The 25701-nt window shown below is 44.0% G+C and overlaps 2 protein-coding genes and 1 pseudogene across 3 annotated transcripts in view; 1 reads left to right on the top strand and 2 right to left on the bottom strand.

Annotated features, from left to right (window-relative positions):
* Window positions 1-1400: 1400 nt before the first annotated feature.
* Window positions 1401-2149, bottom strand: LOC116753336 (annotated as a pseudogene).
* Window positions 2150-7451: 5302 nt separating this feature from the next.
* LOC116753680 (40S ribosomal protein S4, X isoform-like) lies at window positions 7452-8357 on the bottom strand. The gene has a single exon (XM_032631694.1). It carries the CDS (start codon window positions 8334-8336, stop codon window positions 7545-7547), a length of 792 nt encoding a protein of 263 aa, XP_032487585.1. The 5' UTR covers window positions 8337-8357; the 3' UTR covers window positions 7452-7544.
* A 3092-nt stretch (window positions 8358-11449) lies between these two features.
* WWTR1 (WW domain containing transcription regulator 1) overlaps window positions 11450-25701 on the top strand; it is a 133756-nt gene continuing 119504 nt past the window's right edge. The window contains exons 1-2 of one of the 2 annotated variants that reach the window (XM_032630667.1): window positions 11450-11727; window positions 12151-12584. In XM_032630667.1, the coding sequence (XP_032486558.1) occupies window positions 12154-12584 (431 nt within the window). In that variant the 5' untranslated portion in view covers window positions 11450-11727; window positions 12151-12153. Of the gene's footprint in view, window positions 11728-11796; window positions 11945-12150; window positions 12585-25701 lie in introns of those variants that run through there. The other variant, XM_032630668.1, reaches the window with a different exon arrangement.

Below are 25701 nucleotides of genomic sequence, written 5' to 3'. Positions count from 1 at the left end.
AAAAAAAAAAAAGAGCTAAAAGATTTTTGTTCCTGCTAAGAAATGCCAAGCATATGAACACAGGCAGCTATTCCATCTCTGAGTTTCTCTGCCTGGGCCTTCTTTCTGAGAGCTTCCTGCCTTCCCTTGAGAATCATGTTCATTGTACTTATTTTTGACCTTGCTCTCCCTCCTACCCACCACTAAAGGTGATTAGTCCAGATGGATACCTGATTCAAGCTAAACCAATCAGACACCTTTCCCTGGGAATTTGGACTTGAGGCAAAAGTCCATTTCTCTTTCAAGAGAAACTGTATAATATGTGAAATTGTGGGGTGTAGACAACCATGTGCCATGTGGATTGAAGAGCAGAAAAAGCTGGGTGCGGAAAGAAGAGTGAAGAAGATATGCAGAGAGAAGTGGGGTAGGGGAGACAGAAAGAGAGAGAGAGAGAGAGAGAGAGAGCGCGCGAGAGAGACAGGTTCTATGCAGTATCCTTGTAATTGCTCACTTTTGCTTAAGTGAACATAACTTTTTACCTGCAGCCAAGAGGAGTCTTAACTTTTCCTCCCACTCCTGGCAAGTGTATGATATAGAAAATATGAATTTGTCCAACAAGGTAATCCTGGACTCACAGGAAACACTTTGATCCTGTAGGAGCCTCTTCTTTGCTGCAGGAAGAAATCTGCCTGTTTTCTGAGCTCTTTCCCCACACCAGCCCTTGAAGGGTCTAGAAAGACTCAATCTGAAGATCAGGACAGACTGAGGTTTGGGGGCCCCCCAAGGATTTGGGGCTGTTAGAGCCCCTAGTTAAATGGCTAGGCTACAGTGCCTAGTCATCATTTGTGATATACTTTTTCTGTAACAAAATTCATTCTGAGTTCCAAACGACCAATTTACAAAACGACTTAAGGACTACAATCCTTTAAAAAAAAAAAAAGAAGCAGGGACTGCCTGTTCCATATTAATTAGTAGTGATGATTCACAACACAGAAGGGGTTCTTTAATACACACAAGCACTCCATTAATCAGGACTTGATTGCACTTTAAGTTCCCTCCAACACATTTGACTTTTCATTTATTTAATGAGAGGGAAGAGACAACTAAACTTCAATCTTCTGTGCATTGAATGGCCATTAGATGACAAAGCGTTTGTGAAATGATACTGTAAGTCAGTGGAGGAGAAAAAACTTTAAAAATATCCTCTCTCTCTCTTTTTTTTTTGAGGAACAGACAGAATTCTGTAATGCTCACAAAGGAAGAAGCAATTAAGACTCTGATTCAGTTAAGAAGATATAAGAGAAATATAATTTGAAAGCCTGGAGGCACTAGACAGTTTGAGTTCTGGCTCTTTTTTTCAATTTGAAAGCAGTCACTGTTTATTCACTGGCCAGATTACAGAAGTAATCATGGTAGATACCTTAGTTCATCCTTCTAATAAGCCTGTAGATCTGGTCTTCCCTGTTGCCAGCATCTCTACCTTCAACAAAACGGGTGGTCATTTTCTTCATTCCACCTCGTGAAGACAGTTTGAAGGGCCACAGGAAGTCGTTTGCTTCTTTGAACGCAAACGTTTTACAACAGTATAGATCTCATGAATCAGATCCTCCATTCAGATAATACCGTATTTGCCAAGAGATGGAGCAATCGACACGTTATCTGTCAGGGCAGTTCGCTTCTTGTTGATTTTGCCATAACCACGCTTGTAGATCAATTCATTTACTGACTTCAGGTTTGGGTACCTCCATGCAATGTATGGTTCCACAATTCTCAGCATGTTAATTGAAGCCTCGTCGAGCTTCACAGAAGTGCCATTGAAAATCTGATGGAGTCGGAGAAGCTGCAACACCTTTCGAACCTTTGGGCTCACACCGTCGATACCTCTGATCCTGATGACAAACGCCGATTTGGGTTCCGTGGCTACGTAGAAGTTGCCGGCTTTTCCTGCCATCCTAGCCATGCGAATTTCAGTTCTATACATCTGCCTGTATTCCTTGTGATAGCGCTTAGCTTTTTCATAGATAAGCTTCCTCCTTGCCTTTCGAAGCATCTTTTGGGCCAATTTCTTTCTCAGGCACTTGATCTTAAGCTCTGAGAAATTCTTTCGCTTTTTCTTAAGGGTTTCTGGCACAGCAGGAACCTTCTTTTTCTTCTCTTCCGCACCCTCCATGGTTCCAGCCGGAAAGAGCTGAGTTCTGGCTCTTTTGTTACAACTCAATGACCTTTGGCAAGACACGAATTTATCTGAACCTTTGTTTTCTTATCTGTAAAATAGGTGTTCCAGTAAGGCTTACCTGCCAATTCTTACAGAGTTACTGTGAGATTCATGTGTGACTGTACATGTGAAATTGTTTTGTAGTCTGTAAAGTATTATACAAATATTATTCACTCTTATTGTGACAATTGAAATACTAATAACTTTTAATTATTTTGATTAGGGGGAAATGTCTACAGTCATATGGTCAAATTAGGAGTTACTGTATGGCAGACACTACATGAGAATAAATTCACCCTCTGATCCAAGATTATATGCAAATATATATTTTTAATTAATTTATTTATTTTTATAAGCCAATCTTTTTATTTATTTAGTTTTTTGCTGAGTTGGGTCTTTGTTGCTACGTGCGGGCTTGCGACGAGGGGGGCTACTCTTCGTCGTGGTGCATGGGCTTCTCATTGCGGTGGCTTCTCTTGTGGAGCACGGGCTCTAGGCGCACGGGCTTCAGTAGCTGTGGCACGTGGGCTCAGTAGTTGTGGCACACGGGCTTAGTTGCTCTGCGGCACGAGGGATCTTCCCAGACCAGGGCTTGAACCCACGATCCCTGCATTAGCAGGCGGATTCTTAATCACTGCGCCACCAGGGAAGCCCTCAAATATATATTTTTAAAGGAAACTTTTGTTGTTTTTAAGCATGTGTGAGTTGAACTCATGCCTGTAGGGTTAGCTCTCTCGTGGAGCAGCATTTGCCTCCTGGGCCCTCCCTCCACCTTGTCTTGGTTTGGCTGGTCCTTTCTTTGTCTCCTTGCCCCCAAACCACGGTTGACTTTTCTTTACCAGGCACGAAAAGTGACCTCACTTGAGTCTGGACAGTTCTGAGACAGAGAGATAACAGTAGAGCTTGTATATGCTTGGCTCCTGTCAACATGACAAATAAGACAGGGGAAGAGAGGTGCCTTGAACAGCTGGTGTAACCAGATCTGGGACTTATTTGGGCCGAGGGAGGAGTTGAATGACATCGTCAACCAATGAGTGTCCTATCAGGTGGTAAACTCTTCCAAGCTCGGCTTGAAAGACCACTTCTGGTCCTGCACATAGTGGACACCCCAATTTTTTTTCTTTAAAAAAAATGTTAAAATTTTTCCAAATTTATATACATATATGTATAACGCACATATATATATTTCTTGACTATATGAATAATACCGAGCACCTTGAAATTTCCCCCCAAACACTGCTAATTATTTCTTTCATCACACCCAAAATAATATTAATAATATGGTTTAAAAAAAAAATAAAAAATAATATGGTTTAGGTTCCTGAGGGTGGTGATTCAATTTCTCTATCATGTGACACATTTATAGATCTACACAGATCTAAGTACATAAACAGACATTTATCTATGTATTTTATTTTTATATAGACATTTTATTTTTTGGTATTACTTTAGCATCGTATTTTTTATTCATTTCCCACCCGCCTCAATGTTGTAATTATGGTATTCATTAATATTTGCTTCTGGATTTTTTTCATCAAAAATTATTAAAAAAGACATTTTCACATTGATCTATTGTCTTCATAAGTACTACTTCAGATAGCTACCAAAAATTCACCGGATATATTGAGCCGTCACGTATACTTAACCAGTCTCATGTTAAGTGTTTAAGAAACTTCTAATTTTCACCTACTATAGATTATGCTGCAACTGGCAACTTTCCAATACAGCTGCTAGTTAACCTCCAAACCACGCTTTATGTTGTTAAGCATTTTCTTTTTCTTTCCTTTTTTTTTTTTTTTTTTGTGGGGAGGTCATGCTACGCAGCTTGCAGGATCTTAGTTCCCCAACCAGAGACTGAACCCACATGTTGGCAGTGAAAACGTGGAGCCCTAACCACTGGACATCCAGGGAATTCCTGTGTTAAGCATTTCCAAAAGCGTATTTTTCTTTTCTAAAAATATATTAATTAATTTTTCCATTTAATTATTTTCTCCAGTCCAAAAAAAATACATATGTATAGTAAAAATACTAAAGGATAAACAACTCGTGCACAGTACCCAAGTACAGACTAAATCTCAGAAATTCCTTCTTCCTCTTGTCCAACTGCATTGCTGAAGTAACAGATAACATTAGGCAGAGCACAGTCCCATCCATCATCACCGTCATCATCACCTTTATCAAAATTATCTTCCTTGTGATCATACCAGTGATGCATTTTTTAGGAACACCAAAGTGAAGCCTGACAGTGAGACCCGCATGTGAGGAGAGTAAATGCAGAACTGGGTGGCAGCAGCAATCATTGTAAGTATTTGTAAACTTGCCATGTGCTGGACACTGTGGTAGACACTTGAGATGTGGTAAATTATGAATACACACGTACCATGTCAAGGAACTGGTCAACTCTTAGCCTCCTGCTGAAATAATCTTCTTCAACAGTTTTCTGGACTCTTGATTATTCAAACCCTTATCTATTCAAAGTCCTTGTCTGTTTTGCTCCCCTTCAGTTGCTAATGGTGATTCTGCTCTGGGAAGTTTCTCTATACTGGTTCAGCAAGTCCAGGCAGGTTCTGCCCCAAGGGCTCCCGGGCTAGAGTCTTTTAACAACTCACTCACCCCACCAAGTTTCTGACCATTCACCTGAGCTGGAATCATCCACTCAGACCAAGTCAGTGATTCAGAGCTGAGAAAAGCAGCCTGTGGCTTTCCTCAGGCAGAATGGCAGGCAACGGCCACTGGGCTAGGCTAGTGTACTGGACACTCCTGTGTGAACACCTTGTTAGGCACGGGGAAGAGAAAAAGGAAAATGAAGTCCTCTTAGACTTGTCCTCCAAGAGCTCGCAATCCTTTTCAGGAGCTGAATCCATATGCAGTGCCAAAATTACAGTGAATGGTGAGAGGGTGCCTTACAAACTGTTAAGAGGACACCAGTGGGTGCTGGAAGAGGAACAGGCAAAGTCATGTAAGGATCAGCGTTCCCTCAACAAGGAATTATGGCCTTTAGAGAAGCAGTTCCATAAGGAAATGCAAGATGTGTCTAGCCCTGCAGCTATTTACAACCCAGTTGGCGAGGCAAGAGATACTGAGGTAAAAGTTGAAATAGAATATAAAGCAGTGTTATGTGTGATTACGTGTCAAGGGACTGAAAAAGACAAGAACAACCTGAATTTAAGGGAAAGGAGGGATGGATGAAGGTTTGACAATGGCGTATGGAGGGCAATTTTGAGCAGGGTTCGAACAAAGAGATAGGTGTAGTGAAGGATTAGGCCAAATGTGCTTGGGTCAGAGCCTAGCTGGAGAGGATGAGGGACACATCTGTGTAAAAATTAAGGTCAGAATGCTGTGAAGATGGCAGTGTGTTGGGAGTCCCTGGGTGCTGGATTGATAGCTCTGACTTTTATTCTTGTGGGTAGTTGTTCAAAGCTTGTGAGCCAGGGAATGACATGAAAATGGGAGGCCAGAAATGAGGGACTGGAGGGAGAGAAACCAAGTAGGAGGCCACTGCAAGGCTTTGAAGATAAGGTCCTGTTGTGGGAGTGGGAAAGGAAGGATGGTCTTGAGGGACATCAGAAGGAAGAATTGACAGTCCTTGCCGTTGATTGGATATGGACAGAGAGGGAGGAGAGAAAGTCTTTGCAAGTAGAAAGATTTACGTATCGGCAGGAGTGTCCTCTCAATTGATTATCTTATAAAAATTGTGGAGTTTCTTCTCTGTGAGATAGGTAGGCAGTAGGTATCTCACTGATTAAAAATGACAAAACCAGAGAGCAACTCCTGGCTCAAAGGAGGGGAGAGTAGAAAAAAGCACTCCGATCTAGGATTACAAACCCTGGGCTATGTCCCAGCATTTTTTTCCCCCCCAAGAATTCATTTCACGTATTTGGACAAAATACAGGCATTCCTCGGAGATATTGCCAGTTTAGTTCCAGTCGCTCGAATCTTTTTGGTTTCCCCGTGCATATAAAAGTTACGTTTACACTGTACTGTAGTTTGTCAAATGTGCAATCGCATTAGGTTTAAAAAACAGACAATGTATATACCTTAATTAAAAAATACTTTATTGCTAAAGAATGCTAACCATCACCTGAGCCTTCAGTGAGTTGTAAACTTTTTGCAATAGTAACATCAAAGATCCCTAATCACAGATCACCTTTAGCAAATACAATAAGAAAAAAGTCTGAAATATTGTGAGAGTTACCAAACTATGATGGAGACACGATCTGAGCAAATGCTGTTGGGAAAATGGAGCCGGTAGTGTTGCGTGATGCAGGGTTGCCACAAACCTTCAATTTGTAAAAAAACCCGCAGTATCTGTGAAGTGCTACAAAGTGAGATCTTCCTGTACTTTAAAACTCACTGGGCCAGTCTCCTTACCTGTAAAATATTTGTCTATTATCCATTTGATGGGTCTCAGCCCAAATCACAGCCATTATTTATTAAGTACTTTAGCGTGTAACAGAATTTGTGTTAAGAACTTTATTTGTAATTTCTTATTTAATCTTTAGAATGCCCATTCTGCATTTAAAAAAAGAATTAAAAAATTTAGTAGCTTAAAACAGTATTCATTTTATTTGTTCTACAATCTGGGCTGGGCTGGGCTGGGCTCTGGTTCTACTGGTCTTGAGGCTGGTCACTGATGCCCTTGCAGTCAGCTGTTGGGCTGGCTGGGGGCTGGGCTCAGCTCCGGTGCTGGATGGCTGGAGTTCTCCCCATCTCCACCTATCTCAGGGCATTTTCCTCTGCACGTGGTTTCCCCAGCAAAGTAGTTGCACTTCTTCCCTAGTGGCTCAGATCTCCCAAAATTACAGAAGCAGAAACTTCCACACCTTCCTTGGGGTTAAAAGAGGGAACAAACACAGATGCAGGGCTGCATTTTCCGGGCGAAGGCAAGTCACTGGCCCAGTCCAGATTTAAGTGGGAAGGACTCCATAAGGGTGTGACCAAAAGAAGGCCTGCAGTGTCACAGATTACCACACTATTATCTCCAATTTGTAAGTGAATAATCTATGATTTAAGGGAGGTTAAATTACTTGCCCAATGTAGAGAGTAGAGCTAGGCATTTCAAAGCTTGTGTTCTAAATCGGTGGGAACAGATAAAATTTGTATATAGTCGTTCCTCAGTATAAGCAGGGGGTTGGTTCTAGGACACCCCGCCCCCCCTCCAACCAAAATCTGAGGATGGTCAGGTCCCTTATATAAAATGGCGTAGTATTTAAATATAACCTACACACATCCTCCCATATACTTTATTTTTTTTTTATTTTTTTTTTTTTTAACACTAAAAAGGCTTTTAATTATGTAGCATTATTTCTAAGTACAAGGACTTTCTCAATCACATCACTTAGAGATCATTTTATCCACTGCTCTGTTTGGCTGCCAGTCTCTTGTCTCTCTCCTCAGCAATGGTAAGGCGGATACCCTTTCCATGAGGAAGAGAGATCCACGGTTTGTTGCCTTTGCCAATAACGAAAATGTTGGAGAGCCGGGTGGCAAAGCTATTGCCGTTGGCATCTTTCACATGAACTACATCAAAAGAACCAGGATGCCTCTCCCGGTTAGTGATCACACCAATTCTTCCCAGGTTAGCACCTCCAGTCACCATGCACAGGTTACCAGTGTCAAATTTGATGAAATCAGTAATCTTGCCAGTCTCCAAATCAATCTGAATGGTGTCATTCACCTTGATGAGGGGATCAGGGTAGCGGATGGTGCGAGCATCATGGGTCACCAGATGAGGGATTCCTTTTGTCCCCACAAAGATCTTTCTCACTTTGCATAACTTATACTTGGCCTCCTCAGGTGTAATACGATGAACAGCAAAGCGACCCTTGGTGTCATAGATCAGATGAAAATTCTCTCCAGTCTTGTCAATGCTGATGACATCCATAAAACCAGCAGGGTAGGTTATATCAGTGCGGACCTTGCCATCAATCTTAATGAAACGCTGCATGCAGATCTTCTTTACTTCATCTCCTGTTAGGGCATATTTAAGTCTGTTCCTTAGGAAAATAATTAGGGGGAGACATTCCTTCAGCTTGTGAGGACCGGTAGATGGACGAGGAGCAAACACACCAGTCAGTTTATCCAGCATCCAATGCTTTGGAGCTGCTACGCGCTTCAGGTGCTTCTTGGGACCACGAGCCATGGCTGCGCTAGGCACGGAAAGAGCCCATATACTTTAAATCAGCTCTACGTTTCTTATAATAACTAATACAATTAAATGCTATGTAAATAGTTGTCAGTGTGCCACAAATTCAAGTTTTGCTTTTTGGAACTTTCTGGATTTTTTTTTTTTTTTTTTTTTTAATCCACAGTGGATGTGGAACCCAAGGATACAAAGGGCCGACTGTAATTTGTTTTAATCTAAAATCCTGTGAGGTGGGTACTGTTATTGTTTCTAATTTACAAAGGAGAAAACTCAGGAATAGAGAGTTTCAGTATCTTGCTTCAGGTATTTTCCTCCAGAGATTCATTATACACTTACCTGTTACACCATACTGCCTCTTATGGGCAGTACCTGATATACACAAGGCATCTGTAAATGTTATTTAATCTGAAACTATTGTTTGAGGCACTGAAGCAAATCTCTTTGGCCATCCACTACCATATCTTATAGACTGTTTGGGAACTGGGAGTTTTCCCTTTGAGCTTTCACATGATCAGAGCAATTTCCATTTCAGGCATCTACTTTGTCTTCCACTATCTATGTCTTGAAGTTTGGCAAGGAATGCCCACCCGACCACAATCCTGCTTCTCCCTAACTGATTAATCTCATGGCTCCCTCAGCATCTTCCTCTGTGCAGCAGCCAGGAACTCTTTACAAAGCAAGACCTTCCTTCCTGGGTGAGGACCTTCCTGGAGTTGGGCTGGCCTCAAGGTTGCATCTGTTCATCAAGTGGCTTCTGAATTAGTAACCTTTCGGTCCCAGTCACTTCCTCTAGTTCCAGAGCTAATTTTCCCATTGTTGCAACTGTGGTGGCTTCTGACGATAGCTTGTAAAGATGCTATTTCCCATGGAGTGACCTGTAGCAGCTTCCCCTTCCCTCTGCTGGTCCTATGGGCAGAGGACCTGCTGATGGGAAATAGTTCCAGAGTCTCCTGAAGGAGCCATGCTCTGCTCACCTTTTTTTTTTTTTTTTTTTTATAAATTTATTTATTTATTTTTGGCCGCGTTGGGTTGGGTCTTCGTTGCTGCGCACTGGCTTTCTCTGATTGCAGAGAGCGGGGGCTACTCTTCGTCGTGGTGTGCGGGCTTCTCATGGCTGTGGCTTCTCTTGTTGTGGAGCACGGGCTCTAGGCGCACAGGCTTCAGTAGTTGTGGCACACGGGCTTAGTTGCTCTGCGGCATGTGGGATCTTCCCGGACCAGGGCTCGAACCCGAGTCCCCTGCATTGGCAGGCGGATTCTTAACCACTGCGCCACCAGGGAAGCCCTCTGCTCACCTTTGACAGTGATCCACATGACTGTCTTTCTCTCTCAGGCAGTCTTGATTTTCCCATCTGTGGGGAGTTTGGAATCAGAGCACACCCTCAAGCACAGATAATGGGGGGGCGGGCTCACTTAGGTGGCCTCTGCTCTATTTTGGGCACTGACAGGGAGAAGCCATTCAGGGAATGTGCCCCAAATACTCTTACCTTTTCCAAAGCAAAACTATGGGGTGTGGGGCTTCCCTGGTGGCGCAGTGGTTGAGAGTCCGCCTGCTGATGCAGGGGACACGGGTTTGTGCCCTGGTCCTGGAGGATCTCACATGCCGCGGAGCGACTGGGCCCGTGAGCCATGGCCGCTAAGCCTGCGCGTCTGGAGCCTGTGCTCCGCAATGGGAGAGGCCACAACAGTGAGAGGCCCGCGTACCACAAATAAATAAATAAGTAAATAAAATTTTAAAAATAAAAATAAAAGAAAGCTATGGGGTGGCCTTGTCTTTCCCATAAACTTTCCTCCTTCAAAGCAACTCCAGATTTTAATTTTGACTTTGTTCCACCCTTATAAAACTGTGAAGGCACAATACTTGCACTTGATACAATTCTATTTTGTTTAACAAAGAGGTATGTAGGCAGGTATGTCTTCAAAGTGCTTTACATATATCGCCTCATATGACTTATTTCATAAACTTATGTTTGAATCAAATGGGGTCGGGTAGGGACTTTCTGAAGCCTGACTTACCTCGCAGCCACTCTCCCCTTCCCCCCAGTGGAGAAGGGACAAGGAAAGAAGGAATTGAGCTGCTCGGGAGGACCAGGCCGCCTCCTACTTCCCGCAGCTGTCTTGCCAGTCTAGATCTAGCAGGGGGTCTCCACCCCCCGCCTAGATCCAGTCGGTGGGAGGGTGGGTGGTTTTTCCCGGGTCACTGGCGCACCCTTTCTGCTCCCAGCCACCTGTTCCGGTTCCATCCCGGCTCCAGGCTCTCTGGAGGGCGTCAGGGACATTCCAATCCTCCCACTACCCGCGCGGATGTCTCGGGAGAGGGGGGCACGATCGCTGTCCCTTTCCAGCGCCCAAGCTTTGACCAGGTTTCTTCTCAACCCCTAGTGACTTGAGTCACACTGGAGAGGAAAACAAGGATTGATAAATGGTTTGAAGGTTGTTTACAATGAACCAGCTGGCGAAGCCGCATCCCTAGCGACAGAGGCACTTTCTGGGCACCGTCTGCGCACGAGCAGACAATTGAAAGCCAAACAGCCGAGATGCCTCCTCGCCAGACCAAATATGGTCACAAGCGCTAAGTAGCCTCCCGTGGAAAAGCTGGCCTCGCTGGTGTCTCCCCGCGCCGGAGCGCACGCGGGCCGCCCTCAGGCAGAATCACGGATCAGTGCAGCGCTCCGGCGCTCCCGGCCTCGGCACCCGGCACTAAGGGAGGGCGCGGCGCCCAGGACCGGCCCTTACTCAGTCTGGGCCCCTCACCGGCGTGCCCTCCGCCGCCCCCAGCCTTGGTTTCGGTCCACAAGTCCTTGATTAAACAGGCTCGGGCCACTTTCCCTTTGATCCCGCCCCAAGTCCGTGGTAAACTCAAAGGAATGCAGATCCAGGGCTCCGCGGGAGAGGTCCGCGCGACCAGGAGGAGTGGGTGGAGGGCACCCGTCTCCTCTTACCCTGCAAAGTACCCAGCACGCCCAGGGTTTTCTGGAGCCGGGGGTGGGAGGAGGAGGAAGAGAAAGGGGAGAGACGAGCGGGGGCAGGCAGGCTGGGGACTTGGAGGTCATGCATAATTCAACAGCTCAACTTTCGGCCCCGCCTCTTTCCTGGGAGTGGGAGTTTGCTCCAAACTTTGTTTATGGGACAGTTCGGGAGCCGCGGCGGCCGCGCTGTCTGCTTCTCCTCAGCCTCCTCGCGGAGCGCGAGCGCCTGAGGCCATTTCGGGGGATGTGAGAGCAGAAGGCCCTCGGCTGCCAGGCACCGAGTCTGGTCAGGATTTGCCAGCCGGGCCCCGGCTCCAGCCCTGCAAGCTCGGGACGCACCCTAGCGACCCAGGCCCGACAGCGAGTTCGGGCGGGACGGCGGCCGCCGCACGCCCAGACTCGGCTTCGCTGCGCGCCCAGGTAGTGTGCCCTCTGGCGCGTGCCCGCTCACCCGGCACCACTCCAGGGCGCCCGGCTCCTCGGGCTTCCGGAGTTGAGATGTCTTGGAGCTGGCTCCGGTTGAGACTTTGGGGGGCTGACTGCCCTGGAAAGTTTCGACCTGTCCTTTGCCACCAGCAGTTCAGCAGCGTCTCCAGTGCAGTTAACTCCCAGCAGCCACCCCATCCCCCCTTTCCTGGTAACTTCTTGGCTTCAAGAAAGTTGCATAATTCTCGAGGCCAGGAGGGACCCCTCCCCCCATCCGGCTGGTCTTAACTGCTGGGTGTCTGGGATCCCGAGGCAGACATCTATCCGTCTCTTTTGCTTTTTCTCTCTATTCTTCCCCCCGTATCCCCCTCTCCGACCCTCAATAAAAGGCTAATCTGACCTCCTTTCTCCTTGCAGAAGATGAATCCGGCCTCGGCGCCCCCTCCGCTCCCGCCACCCGGGCAGCAAGTGATCCACGTCACTCAAGACCTAGACACGGACCTCGAAGCCCTCTTCAACTCGGTGATGAACCCCAAGCCCAGCTCGTGGCGGAAGAAGATCCTGCCCGAGTCGTTCTTCAAGGAGCCTGACTCCGGCTCGCACTCGCGCCAGTCGAGCACCGACTCGTCCGGTGGTCACCCTGGGCCCCGACTGGCCGGCGGCGCCCAGCACGTCCGCTCGCACTCGTCGCCCGCGTCTCTGCAGCTGGGCACCGGCGCGGGCGCTGCGGGCAGCCCGGCGCAGCAGCACGCGCACCTCCGACAGCAGTCCTACGACGTGACCGACGAGCTGCCGCTGCCCCCAGGCTGGGAGATGACCTTCACGGCCACTGGCCAGAGGTACTTCCTCAAGTAAGTCAGCCTGGAGCTAGGGGGGACACAGGGTCACGATACCCAGGGTGTGCACGCTTGTTCTTGAGTGTGTGCGTGTGTGCGTGTGTGAGAGAGAGAGAGAGAGAGAGAGAGAGGTGATGTGTCACCGTCCACCGCTGTTTCCCAGAGATCTGGGAGGCTGGAAATAGGGAGTGAGTCTCTGGGTGTTGGAATTGTAAGGGATCAGAAGCTGAGTCTGGTGAAGTTCTTCCAGGGTTCTGGAAGTCACAAGAGATTCGGAACATGGAAACTCTTAGAGGTACAAGAAAAAAAAAACTTTTGGGAGAATTCTCATGAGACACATAGGTGACTATGCCCTGCAGCTGGAGTACTGATACAGACTCCTGGACCCAAACTCTTACTCCCTTCCCTGCCCACTCTAAGTCAGATAATCAGAGGCTGGTCCACTGAGATATGACACCAACAAAAATGCTAGAGCAGATCTGAGGCTTGGGGAGGAGAGGGACTCTTGGTAGTGTAGGCGGTCTCCAGTCTCTCCATTCTTGGGAAAAGCAGTCTGGAAAAGTGAACACTGCCTGGTAGGCCTTACTGGTGAGGTGATGACCACACAGCACCTGTGATGTAATTAGTAACTGCCCGGTGAAGTAGTTGTAGGCTGGACAAATCAATTGTGTGAAAATTGGGTCGGAGTTTTATTATGTCGCCCTTGGTAACCTAAAATACCATCGAATCAGGAGACTGCTTTGTCATTCTTCCCTTCCCTTTGTTCCAGCTTTTTGATGTAATGAAGTTTACATTTGAGTGGAATTAGACTGTATAGGAAAATATATTCATAGGCATAAAGAAGGTTGTTTCAATTGTGGTACCCTAAAATAATTATATTCTGGAGGAGAAGCCAAGCTGGAACTTGACATGTAATTAGTGAGGTCATGTGGGGTCAGGCTATCAATGGCCTGGATTGAAGTCGTGCCAGCTGGACCACTTGGTCCAGGATTGCTTGCACTGGTGAGCTGTTCACTGCCATGGAGGGAAACTCCTCCTCTAAGAACTTGCCTTAGAATTTATGTTAAAGCCCATATTTCTTTGATTGAGTAGCTTTAGTTTAGACGTTAAGATGTTATGTGCTATTTTAAAAAGATAATCAACCCTTTCTTTGGCACTAATATTTGATACTTTGATTGCTGTGAGAGGACCCTAATAACAAATACGCAAGGATGGATGAGGCTTGTAATAGCCAACCCTTTGACTCATACTGGTGGCCAATTATTCCTTTCCCATCCCAAAGCTGTTGATGTCTTGTGCAAGGAGGAGTGCTTTAATTTTTTGCTGGGGTTGATGCATTGCTGAGAAGCCCTTGTCCTAAAACAGACTTGATGGTCATTTTAGTCCACAGCTGGTCTTCTCCTGGGTTTTGAGTGACAGTGTGGACACGTACTCAGTGCTTTTCTTTTTTTTAAAAAATTATTTATTTTCGGCTGCGTTGGGTCTTCGTTGCTGCGCACAGGCTTTTCTCTAGTTGCGGCGAGCTGGGTCTACTCTTCGTTGTGGTGCGCGGGCTTCTCGTTGCAGTGCCTTGTCTTTGTTGCGGGAGCACGGGCTCTAGGTGCGTGGGCTTCAGTAGTTGTAGCACATAGGCTCAGTAGTTGTGGCTCACGGGCTTAGTTGCTCCGCGGCATGTGGGATCTTCCCAGACCAGGGACGGAACCTGTGTCCCCTGCATTGGCAGGAGGATTCTTAACTGCTGCGCCACCAGGGAAGTCCAGTGCGGAAGTCCAGTGCTTTGATTTCTAAATGGTTGGTGGAATTCAAGTATGTGATGTAATAGCATGACATTTTTCTAAGTGTGATGATATTGTTCCAAAGGATGGCATTAGTTTGTATACTATGTAAAGATCCAAAGTAGCATCTTGTATTGCTTTACTTAGGTAAATGCAGTTTTGAATATCTCACTGTGACTTTTATAGAAATGGACTTAGTAGTACCTACAAGTAGAAAAAGACCCAATAATTTCTAATAATTTTGGAGGCTAGTTTTGGTCCCAAATGATTTTTGAACTGTGTTTATAAATATACACACACAAATATGTATATGATTGGTATAGCTGGTTGTTAAAAATATGAAATAAGAGCTGGGCTTGCCTAATATCTGAGGAAAGCTAGGGGGAAAAGATCCCTAAACAGAAAGAAAACAAAAGAGTTCCCTTTTATACAGGCTTTGAATGATTGGAGTAGCTCTAAAATATGTTTGTGAAGCTAGGTTAAAAATGGAAGTAAGCCTTGGGTTTAGAGAAAGTTGATCTGCTCCATTTGCCTCACCCCCCCAACTAAAAGTCACTCCTCAGTCCAAAGCTGGGTGCATCTTCATTTCACTTTGGATAGTCAATAAAGACAACAACTGGAAAAACGTGTAAGCAGTAGGCCTGTAGGCTTGATCTGATGCTATCCCTGGAAATTTTTTGGCCAAGTAGCTAAGGGAATTTAAGAAATTAAGTCACTGTGACTTTTGTTTTTTGAGATAAGCAATCTGCCAGGAGTTCTCTGAATTTCTTTTGGAGCTTTGTTTAAAGTTGGAATAAGATAAATGTTATATGCCACACTTTGTAACACAGCCTCAAAAAGCAATGTATTTTGGTGGATTTAAGTAGAAGCTTGGAAAATGGTGGCAACTAACCCTGAATTAATTTTCATAAAATCTACCCATGACTTTGCCCCAACATCTGTGAAATGGGGCTAGCAGTAGAATTCTATTCTTGATTTTGTCAAGAGTTGAGGGCTTTATAAATCAGAAATCAAAGTATTTTATAATTGACAAGGTCATTTTCTTGGGAGGAAGGTTAGAAAACTGAGGCCAGGGAAGGGTATTGACGTGACTTGGGGAATGCCATTTGTGGTTATTTAATGGTGGACCCTGGACTGGCCCTCTAATCTGTTGTCATCTACTTAGGGAGCAGTTTTCCGTTTTCCCCACTCCCACCTTTATCCTCATGTCACTTCCCCAGCTGAACAATGAGCTTTATGGGATACAAAGCCTGGACATCTAAGAAGCTTTAAAAAACCTTTTTGTCATTTTCTCAGGCAAGATTGTTCCTAGGTATATGGTGTAATCACTTTCTGGTACCTGTTACGGGGCACCTTTTCTAAGCATTCACACCTTCCCTGTGGTGTTAGGGTAGCATTTAACAATGGGGAGGATAGAATGTTAAAACGCATGGCCTCTGAAGACTGCATTGTTCCTGCTGTTCTCTACAGCTCATAAATCAGGCTGGGGTGTGTAGGTGTTGGGCTCTTAGCAACTGGCACACTGACTTTGAACACTGATCACATTAAAATTTTTTTTAAATTTCTGGTTATAAATGGAATACATGTTTGGTGTACATAGACCAGAAAATAGAGAATTATAAAGAAGAAAGTGATCTGGATTCAGTAGAACTTTCCATTCTTGTAGAAGATTTTTATTTGAATAACATATTCTGTAAGAAAAATTATCCCCACTCTTAAATATAATTCCAACTATAACATTTGCTGGCACTCTCAATTTTTAGTAATAATTTTAGTGTTTTGCCTTTTCTGAAATGTGTGGTAGAAAATTATTTTTGTCAAAGTGATCTGTGCAGTTGGTACCAAACCCAATAGTATAAAAGGACTTTTGTTGAAACACAATGGTTTCCTTCACCTTCTCAAGGCTCACAGAGGGAACCTTTCAATTTTTAATTTATTTTTTAAAAGAAATTTATTTATTTATTTTTGCCTGCATTGGGTCTTTGTTACTGCTTGTGGGCTTTCTCTAGTTGCCACGAGTGGGGAGCTACTCTTTGTTGCGGTGTGCAGGCTTCTTACTGCGGTGGCTTCTCTCGTTGCGGAGCACGGGCTCTAGGCATGCAGGCTCAGTAGTTGTGGCGCACGGGCTTAGGTTGCTCCGCCGTGTTTGGGATCTTCCCAGACCAAGGCTCAAACCCATGTCCCCTGCACTGACAGGTGGATTCTTAACCACTGAGCCACCAGGGAAGCCCCTTTACGGTATTTCTGATTCCCCATTTTGTAAGTCAAGGAGGTTTGGGTGGCTATCAGTTCCACAATTTGCTTTTTGTTAGTGACACCTTAATATTCCAAAGCTCTGAACCCATAACCAATAAAACTTTTGTGCTTTGTCCCCAAATTGACTTTTTTATTCATAAATTATTCTTGAAGTTGAAAAACTGGAGGCAACATTTAATATAATTTATTGCCTTGTGTATTAACATTGGATCTTAGACTTGCACATTGTGTCTGGTGTCAGGACTCCTGGGACACCCAAAGGAGGATATATCCAGCCCCAAAGTCATAGGGATTCTTTCTTTTCACTCTTCATCAGTTGTTAAAATTTGTGTTACCTTTTAGTTTCTTCATCTTTGAATCTTGACTTTCTTAAACATTTTTTCCTATTATTTCTAATTGCCTTTTTATATGTTTATATACTATTTGCCTTTATTATGATCTCAAAATTTTCCAGGCTCTCAATCCCCTGGGTTCTGTCAGGTCTCCTTTCCTTAAGCTTTTATGTCCAGATTCCCTCATCTTTCTGTTCCATTCTTGTTGCTCTCTAGCTCTACAACAGAGCTGTCATCCTTAGGGCTTCTCTTTACTTCTTTCCATGGCTAGGAGTGCTGTTTGTTTGTCTTCCTCTTTTTTGGTTTATGCCCTCATTTTGCTGGAGTACATACTTGAGAAACTGTTTTATTTTTAAATTAATTAATTAATTAATTTTTGGCCGCCTTGGGTCTTCATTGCTGCACATGGGCTTTCTCTAGTTGCGTCGAGCGGGGGCTACTCTTGGTTGTGGTATGTGGGCTTCTCATTGCGGTGGCTTCTCTTGTTGCAGAGCACAGGCTCTTGGCGCGCGGGCTTCAGTAGTTGTGGCTTAGTTGCTCTGAGGCATGTGGGATCTTCCCCAACCAGAGATCAAACCCGTGTCCCCTGAATTGGCAGGCGGATTCTTTTTTTTTTTGAAGAGAGATGGCTTTTATTATTTATTTATTTATTTAATTTATTTATTTTTGGCTGCGTTGGGTCTTTTGTTGCTGCAGGTGGGCTTTCTCTAGTTGTGGTGAGCAGGGGCTACCCTTGGTTGCGGTGCATGGGCTTCTCATTGCGGTGGCTTCTCTCATTGCAGAGCATGGGCTCTAGGTGCGTGGGCTTCAGTAGTTGTGGCACATGGGCTCAGTAGTTGTGGCTCGTGGGCTCTAGAGCACAGGCTCAGTAGTTGTGGCACACGGGCTTAGTTGCTCCGTGGTATGTGGGATCTTCCCAGACCAGGGATGGAACCTGTGTCCCCTGCATTGGCAGGAGGATTCTTAACTGCTGCGCCACCAGGGAAGTCCTATTTCACGGTATTTCTAAAGATTAGATAACATATTTGAAGTGTCTGGTACATAGTAGACTTTCAGTACAAGTTCGTTCTTGCTTCCCCTTGCCTCCCCACATGCATATGCTGTCTACCTGGCCAAAATTGGATGCAGAGACCTTGCTAGTAGGATAAACTAATTTTGACTCTCAGTTATTGTTTAGTGCTGAATGAAGCCTGGATCTGGAATTGCAAGCTGGTTTTTAAAATTGTAAATAAAGACTGAGAATCAATTTTCCTGTTAAAAATCCTAAATAGGAATGCCCACCACAGATTCCCTTTTGCTGCTGCATCTTGGGCAGAGGATGTCTAACCTCTTCTGAGGAGGGTCTACTTTCTGATTTTTGGAATCTGGCTTGTAGCTACTAGTGGAGCCCCGTTTGTGTGTGGGAGGGGGAGTGAGATTGAGAAGTGGGGTGAGAGGAAGAGGGGAGGTAATTGACATTGGTTGATTACCTGCTCTATTCCAGAGGAAGCAGGGAGATATAAGTCAGTACTTCCCAGAGAGGCAATGCCAGAATCACCCATGGAACACACTCCTGACACATGTGTAAGGAAACTTTATTCATAACCCTAGGTGCTCTTCACACGTTCTTTTAACTCTCACAGTGACCTGTGAACAGGTACATGTTATTTTCTCATTTTACTGTTGAGGAAACTGAGGCACAATAAGGTCGAGTAAATGGCCCAGGGTCACATAACAGGCGAGTGGCAAAGGTGGGATTAGAATTATGTGATTCTCAAACCTGTACTTCTGCACTTGTACAGTACTGCCTCATGTCAGTTACATGCCCATAATTAGGCCCTGTAACTAGGTATCCTTGGTGACCAGACAACTTTGGAGTGGTGGATGGAGCATTAGAGTTTGCTTCTAAACTCAGTCTGGGTGATCAGATTTGGAGCTCTCAGTGCTGGAGAGAGAGAGAAATGATGAACCAAACCAGAAATGGATAGTATACCTACAATGACTATGTTTTCTTCTCATTGAGATTTTCACCATTAATAAATCCATATCATTTTACAGGGCACACAGATGTGACATGGAGGGCGGATGACCTAATTTATGTCAGGATTGGGTATGTTGCTGAGGACTTGTTGAGAGGGTTAGTTAGATGTTAGTAAAGTAGCTTACAGGAAAAAAATTTACTTCTCATTGTCTTTATAATTGCAAAGATTGATTAGAAATACATTGCTTAAAGGGTTGATTCAGTGTCAGTTTTTGTTTGTTGACAAATTAAGACGTGTAGGAATTACACCCTTACTTATCATCTCTGCCTTTCCCGTCCTCCATCAATGAAATATCTAACCACAGGAGAGGATGGTGGAAGTAAATGAATCCACCAATCCAGGGGATAATTTTTTTTTAAAGGGTGATTTGGAAGACTGAGGACTGAAGTAATAAACTTTTTATTGAAGGGGAAATTCTGAGGGGATGGCCCTTCTGCTGGTCTGTGGGGGACTGTGCATGTTTTAGTGCATTGAAATATCAGCAGAGCAATGTTTTCCAAAGTGTATTCCTTGGAACCCTAGTCCACTCAGATACTTTGTGAACAAAAGGTTCCTGGACCAATAGATTTGGGATATGTTGCAGGCTCTGTCCCTCTCTTGGAATTTCACAATACACTTTCAAGACTCCGGAGTCACTTGTTACAAAACTAGTTTATTTTTAAGCCAATATTTCACAAGCGTATTTGACTTTTGAACATTTTTATTCCAACTATTATCTCATACTGTCCACCTAGGAATGTCCTATGGACTTTGGGAAGTGTTTTTGTGACTTCCATTGTTATTTCTCTAGTTGAGAGCTTCATGTTTAAATCAAGTTACAGTTTTTCTTTTCACTGTGCTTTGAGTAGATGTATTATGTTTTCATTTATATTTCTTGATTTAACAGTTAGTTACCAATGCTTAGAGATAAGAAATGGCCCTAAATATCAGACAAGTGGGATATAACACATAAAAACCCAATAATTATGGTACATTGTGAAAGGGTCATAATCCTGATTTTATTTTAAAAAGTGTGTGTGTGTCTGTCTGATAGAGGGTTACATACCAAACTGTGTTCGATGGTCATTTGTGGGATTATGGAGATTTTTCTTGTCTACTTTTTGCCTTTCTGTATGTTCCAAATGTCGCATAATAAACATATTTCTTTCTAAATCGGGGGAAGAGGGAAGTTATAAAAACCACAGGAGAAAGCAAGCAAAGAGGCAGGGGAAGATGGAGTGGTAGATTTGGGTAGGTGTATGGGGCATGGGAGGGATCTTGTAGCCTTAGCTCAGTAACTGAAGCCTGGAGCTTATGTTCTAAGGAGATCCTCTTTGGGACTGCTTGTGTTTTTCTTGTTTGGGGTTCTTTTTACAAAAATTTTTATTGAAGTATAGTTGAATTACAGTGTTGTGTTAATTAATGCCATACAGCCAAGTGACTCAGTTATACATGTATATGTATTCTTTTTCATATTCTTTTCCATTATGGTTTATCACAGGATATTGAATATAGTTCCCTGTGCTAGACAGTAGGACCTTGTTGTTTATCCATTCTATAGATACCAGTTTGCATCTGCTAATCTGTTTTGGGTTATTTTCTTTAGAAATGAACACCGTAATTGCTAAAATCTTAACCAAAAATTCTCCAGAAAAGTCAGGATAAGAAGTAGACTTAATGGCAAATCTTCTGAATTTCCTTCAACATATTCTTTATTTGCATACACTTCTTCCTGGACTTCTAGATTTTATTGAATGTTCCATCTAGACCCAGCAGGTGATAAAGGGATAAACGATGTTTGCTGTTAGATGAAGCGAAACCAGGAATCTATGCGAAGTGCTTTGCTCTGCGCCTGGCACAGCGAGCAGCCCTGAAAGTTTACTTACTCCTGTCTTGTTCCTGGTTGAGATGGTGGTGGGGGCAGTGCTCTCCCAGGGCCTTGCCTTTGTGCCACCTTAAAGGTCTTCAGCCATTTCAGCATTTACAACAAAAAATCATTGCACTCTTCTTGTGTGCCAACACAGTGCACTGCGCCCGGGGGCCGGGGGGAGAAATGTGGCAGCTTTTCGGACCTCAGGCAGCTGACAGTCTAGCTGGAGAGACATGGGGAATACAGACAAAACCAGGCTAAATAGCCTCCTTCTGACCTGTGTGCAGCTGCCCTCCTGGGTTGGAAGCACTTTGAAGTGTGTCACAATAAGGCTGTCATTTCTATAGGTCTGAAACTTGCAGCTGGGCTGACCGTCTTTTGGTTTCTCCCACTGGCTGTGCTCCTGGTCTCAGGAACTTGGCACAAGCTGCTACCTGTGCCTGGAATATTATTTCCCCGCTTTTTGCCCGGTTAATGCGTACACTACCTTTAGGCATCACCTTAGATGCCAGCCCTGCAGGGGTTTTCGCCTGACTCACAGCCCCCGCACTGGCTTAGATGCTCCTGCCAGGTTCTCCCACAGCCCTCTGTGTCTCCGCAGATGTAGCACTGCTGCTATAATACTATCGTTGTGTGGTTGTTTTTTTTTTTGGCCACACCGTTCGGCATGTGGGATCTTGGTTCCCTGACCAGGGATCGAACCCGCAACCCCTGCAGTGGAAGCCCAGAGTCCTAACCACTGAACTGCCAGGGAATGCCCCATATTACTGTTGATTTATTTCTCTTTCTTACTACAGTGTAACCTCCTTGAGGGCAAGAATGATGTTTTTCTTGCTTGTCATTGTATAACCTGAGCACAGGGCCTGGCACATAGGTAGGTGCTTGATAAGGAAAGAATCCCATAATATTTTCTTTTAAATCTTTGCAAGCTTGCACCCTGGAATTCTTCATAGGAATCTGCCGTGTTCAGGAATGTAGTTCCATCAGGTCTGTGCGCATCCTGGATTGAAAGTTTACAATCCTAGCTCCACGTACTAAATGCAGTGGAGAGGAAGATAGATGGAGCGTGGGTGTTCAAAGAAGTCTCTGTAAAGGTGGTTGGGCATAAATGGAGTCTTGAAAAATGGGAAGAATATGGGCAGGTGAGCAGAAGGGCCTTCCAGGAAAGAGGGGATAGGAAGAGAAGTGCAGAAGCAGAAATGCTAAGTGTCTATTTTTGAGGCCAAGAAGAACCTGGCCTGACTTAGCTTGAAGATAAGTATTGGATGTTAGATGACCATGCATCCCACTGAGGCTTTAGAACCTCAGCTAGGATGGGTACACGGACCTTTCACTAGTCCGTGTGGCAGCTTCCTCATCCCTTCATTGAGATCCACCAATCCTAGAGTTATCTGAATGTAGCGTAAGACCCCACCATTGTCCCTTATGTTGAGGTCTTCCTAGTTCTTTAGGGAACTAAGCACTCTATACTAACGTATGTGTCTGAAATGATAGTGCTTTCCTAGCAAAGCAGCCATTCCTCTGTCCATCCATAGATCCGTTCGTTGGTCATATATTTAATTTAGCCTGTGCAGTTCCACCATAGTGGGTGGTCTTTGCTCTCCAAGTTAGTGGGGTACGGGGCTACCCTCGACTCAGGCCCATCCCCACTGAATCTGCCATCTCTGCTTGTAAATGAATAGCTTGCAGGTCTGGTTGTTCCCAGAATACTCTTGTAGTTTTGGATGAGGCTGGTCACCTGGGCACAGACCAAATTGAGATTCTGGAACCACAGTTAATCCACCGAAGCCCACCTAGGCCCTGAGCAGCCCGTGGCCTCCCTCTCAGGGGAATCCTTCCGAGGCTCTTAGTGAAGCCCACTGGGAGCCTTTTCACACTCACTCATGGTGCTGAATCCCATGTGAATGTTTTCAGATGACTTCACATGAAAAAATATTTTTCAAATAGGTAATAAATACATGTAAATGACAAAATTTTCAATAGTACCAAAGCATGTACCCTCCCTCTAGTCCTCTGGTACCCTCCCCAGCATACCAGTTTCTTTTGTCTTTCCAGAGAAACTCTGTGTGAGTACAAGTATGTGTATGTATACGTAAATTAAATGTGTATTCCCACCTAGACTATTTTCAATACAGTACAAATGGTACACACTCTTCTCTACCTTCCTTTTGTCATTTAGTATATCTTGGTGTTTATTCCTCTTCTGTACATAAATAACGGCTTTATTTCTTTAAGGACTACATAGTATTCCATTGTATGGATGTACAATGAATTTCTTAATCTGATCCCCTATTGATGGACACTTAGATTGTTTCTGATTTTATTTTTAAGTATAAAGATATTATATGCTCAGTCACTACTGGAGGGAGGAAAGTGGAAAATAGATTCTTCTGATTTTCCCTGGATCCTTATTTAGAGACAACCGTTGTTAACGCTTGCATTAATTAACGCTTGAATTACTTGCATAAAGAGCAGAGACTCTCTGCCTCCTACCTAATTTATTAGATATCTAATAAATCTATTAGATATCTATTAGATATCTAGCTTATCTGTTATCTAATTCCTCTATCATCTACTGTTCTACCTATTAACCAATATACCTACCCTTCTTATACAAGGGTGATACATGGGCTGGCAGATGCACTGGCCAGTTAGATGGATGCCCAACCAATCGGAATGAGTAGCATAGCAGTGTGAAGTAGCTGAGCCTGTATCTCAGTGCTACTCAAAGTGTAGTCCGTAGACTGACACCAGTGTGCTAATGTTACGGGCCTGTGATGAGCGAGATACAGAAGTCGAGAGTGTTTAGAAACTTTTATAGCAAAATAACATTGCTGTGACATCTAAGCACATGATCGATGGGATTGCCTTGCGGAACAGGGTAGTTTGGGTGCGTCAAACTTGTGTGATAAGTCACATGTGGCCTGAGCTACACACAAGCCATCTACAGTAGGACCACATACTTGGCTTGGCGGATTGAAAATAAAAAACTAGTGCTTTACAACAGATAGTTTGAGAAGCACTAATCTATTCCTCTCTCCTTAATTCTATCTATCTATCTATCTATCATCTATCCATCCATCCATTTACCTACCTATCATTTTATTTTTCCATCCACCCTTATAACTATCTTTTAGATATCAACCAACTAATCAATCAATTAATCACACCTTTCATTAACTTAAGAATAATCAACCAAAGATGTTGAATAACGAGTCTCAATATGGAAACAAATTCTATGGCACAAAGGTTGTATATGATTAATTTTTCAGTACGTAATATATTTTATGTCTTTGTGGCCCCCTACACTAACTCTTTGTTTTAAAAATATGCTTTGACACACTTCAATTCTGAACACTGAAGATAAATTCAAATTCTGTTCTTTTTGGTGACTAATTTACCTGTAAACATGGCTAGCTATAGACTTAGTAATTAAAACATGGCTCCTAAGCCAGGGATTGTGCGTTCGTGTCCTACCTGGGGTGCCAAAACAAAACAAAACAAACAAAACATGGTGACTGTGGAAAAATGCATATGCTGGATTGTTTATTAAAATATATTTTCCTTTGTGATGGCTTTTCTGCAAATACTGAGATATGGATATTTGTCTTTCTCCCAGTTTGCCCATGGAAAACCTTTCTTGGCTTAGGTGTTCACAGGTTGAGGAAGCAACTGTGATAGTCCATCAAAAGTAGAAAACACAAGCAAATGATAAATATAACCAAAATGAACAGACATACTTTTTTTTTTTTTTTTTTTTTTTTTTTGTGGTACACAGGCCTCTCACTGCTGTGGCCTCTCCCGCTGCGGAGCACAGGCTCCGGACACACAGGCTCAGTGGCCATGGCTCACGGGCCCAGCCGCTCTGCGGCATGTGGGATCATCCCAGACCGGGACACGAACCCGTGTCTCCTGCATCGGCAGGTGGACTCCCAACCACTGCGCCACCAGGGAAGCTCCCAGACATAACTTTTACTGACTTGATTTTATTTTTGGAATTCTTCTTAAAGATTGCTTTTTGGGAATGCCCTGGCAGTCCAGTGGTTCGTACTCCGAGCTTCCACTGCTGGTGGCCCAGATTCGATCCCTGGTTGGGGAACTAGGATCCTGCAAGCCGCATGGCCAAGAAAAAAAAAGACTGCTTTTTAACATACTCTCATCAAAAAATTTAAGCAGAGCTGAAGGATATAAAGTGAAAAAAGTACTCCACCCTCTAGTTTTACTCAGATAGAACCACTGTTCACAATTGCTTGTGTATCTTTCAGGGATTTATTATGTATACACATGACCTCATTTATACTTGCATCAGTTGGATGTTTTGGGATCTTGGGGAAGCACAGCTTAGGTGGTCTTTGTTTCTAGTTGACCCTCACACAGCCTCAGGACTGAGAATAGATATGGGTTAAATTCTGGAGAAATTCATGTGATGCCTGAGGGGGAGGTCTCAGGGTGAGAAACCTTGGGGTAACTATAGTTCAGAGACTGGGATTTGGCTTTGTGGTTCACAAAATTGTTGCCCTTGGTGCTCCAGAACTGATCAGGGTTTCCAGGGCTGTCTGATGTGGGCTGTACTGGGATGAAATGGGGATAGACATTGTAACTGCAGTTTCAGGATTCACAAGCCGTGACTTGAATATTCTGCCACTCTGGAATGAAGGTACTCGTACGAGTGATTTTTTTTTTTTTTTTTTACTATCTCTCTTTTTTTTTATTTAAAGACTTTTAAGTTAGGCTCCATTCTAGATATTTTATATTGCCTCCTTCACAATCTTTTTTGGAACAAACGTGTTATCATTTCATTGGTGATATGCCATCCCTGCAGATAGAGCATATGAGTGATTTAATCATAGGGAAGTTGCTTTGATGGTGCTGGAAAAGGGAAGAAGTGAAATCAATCAT

This window comes from Phocoena sinus, chromosome 4 (assembly GCF_008692025.1).
Source record: "Phocoena sinus isolate mPhoSin1 chromosome 4, mPhoSin1.pri, whole genome shotgun sequence".
Taxonomy (NCBI): Eukaryota; Metazoa; Chordata; class Mammalia; order Artiodactyla; family Phocoenidae; genus Phocoena; species Phocoena sinus.
The sequence above is the reverse complement of the archived record's forward strand: the minus strand, read 5'-3'. Positions and strand labels throughout refer to the sequence as shown.

Bases quoted from the DNA above. Each gene is read 5' to 3' on its own strand.
- LOC116753680 (XM_032631694.1), bottom strand. From the start codon at position 8,336: ATGGCTCGTGGTCCCAAGAAGCACCTGAAGCGCGTAGCAGCTCCAAAG.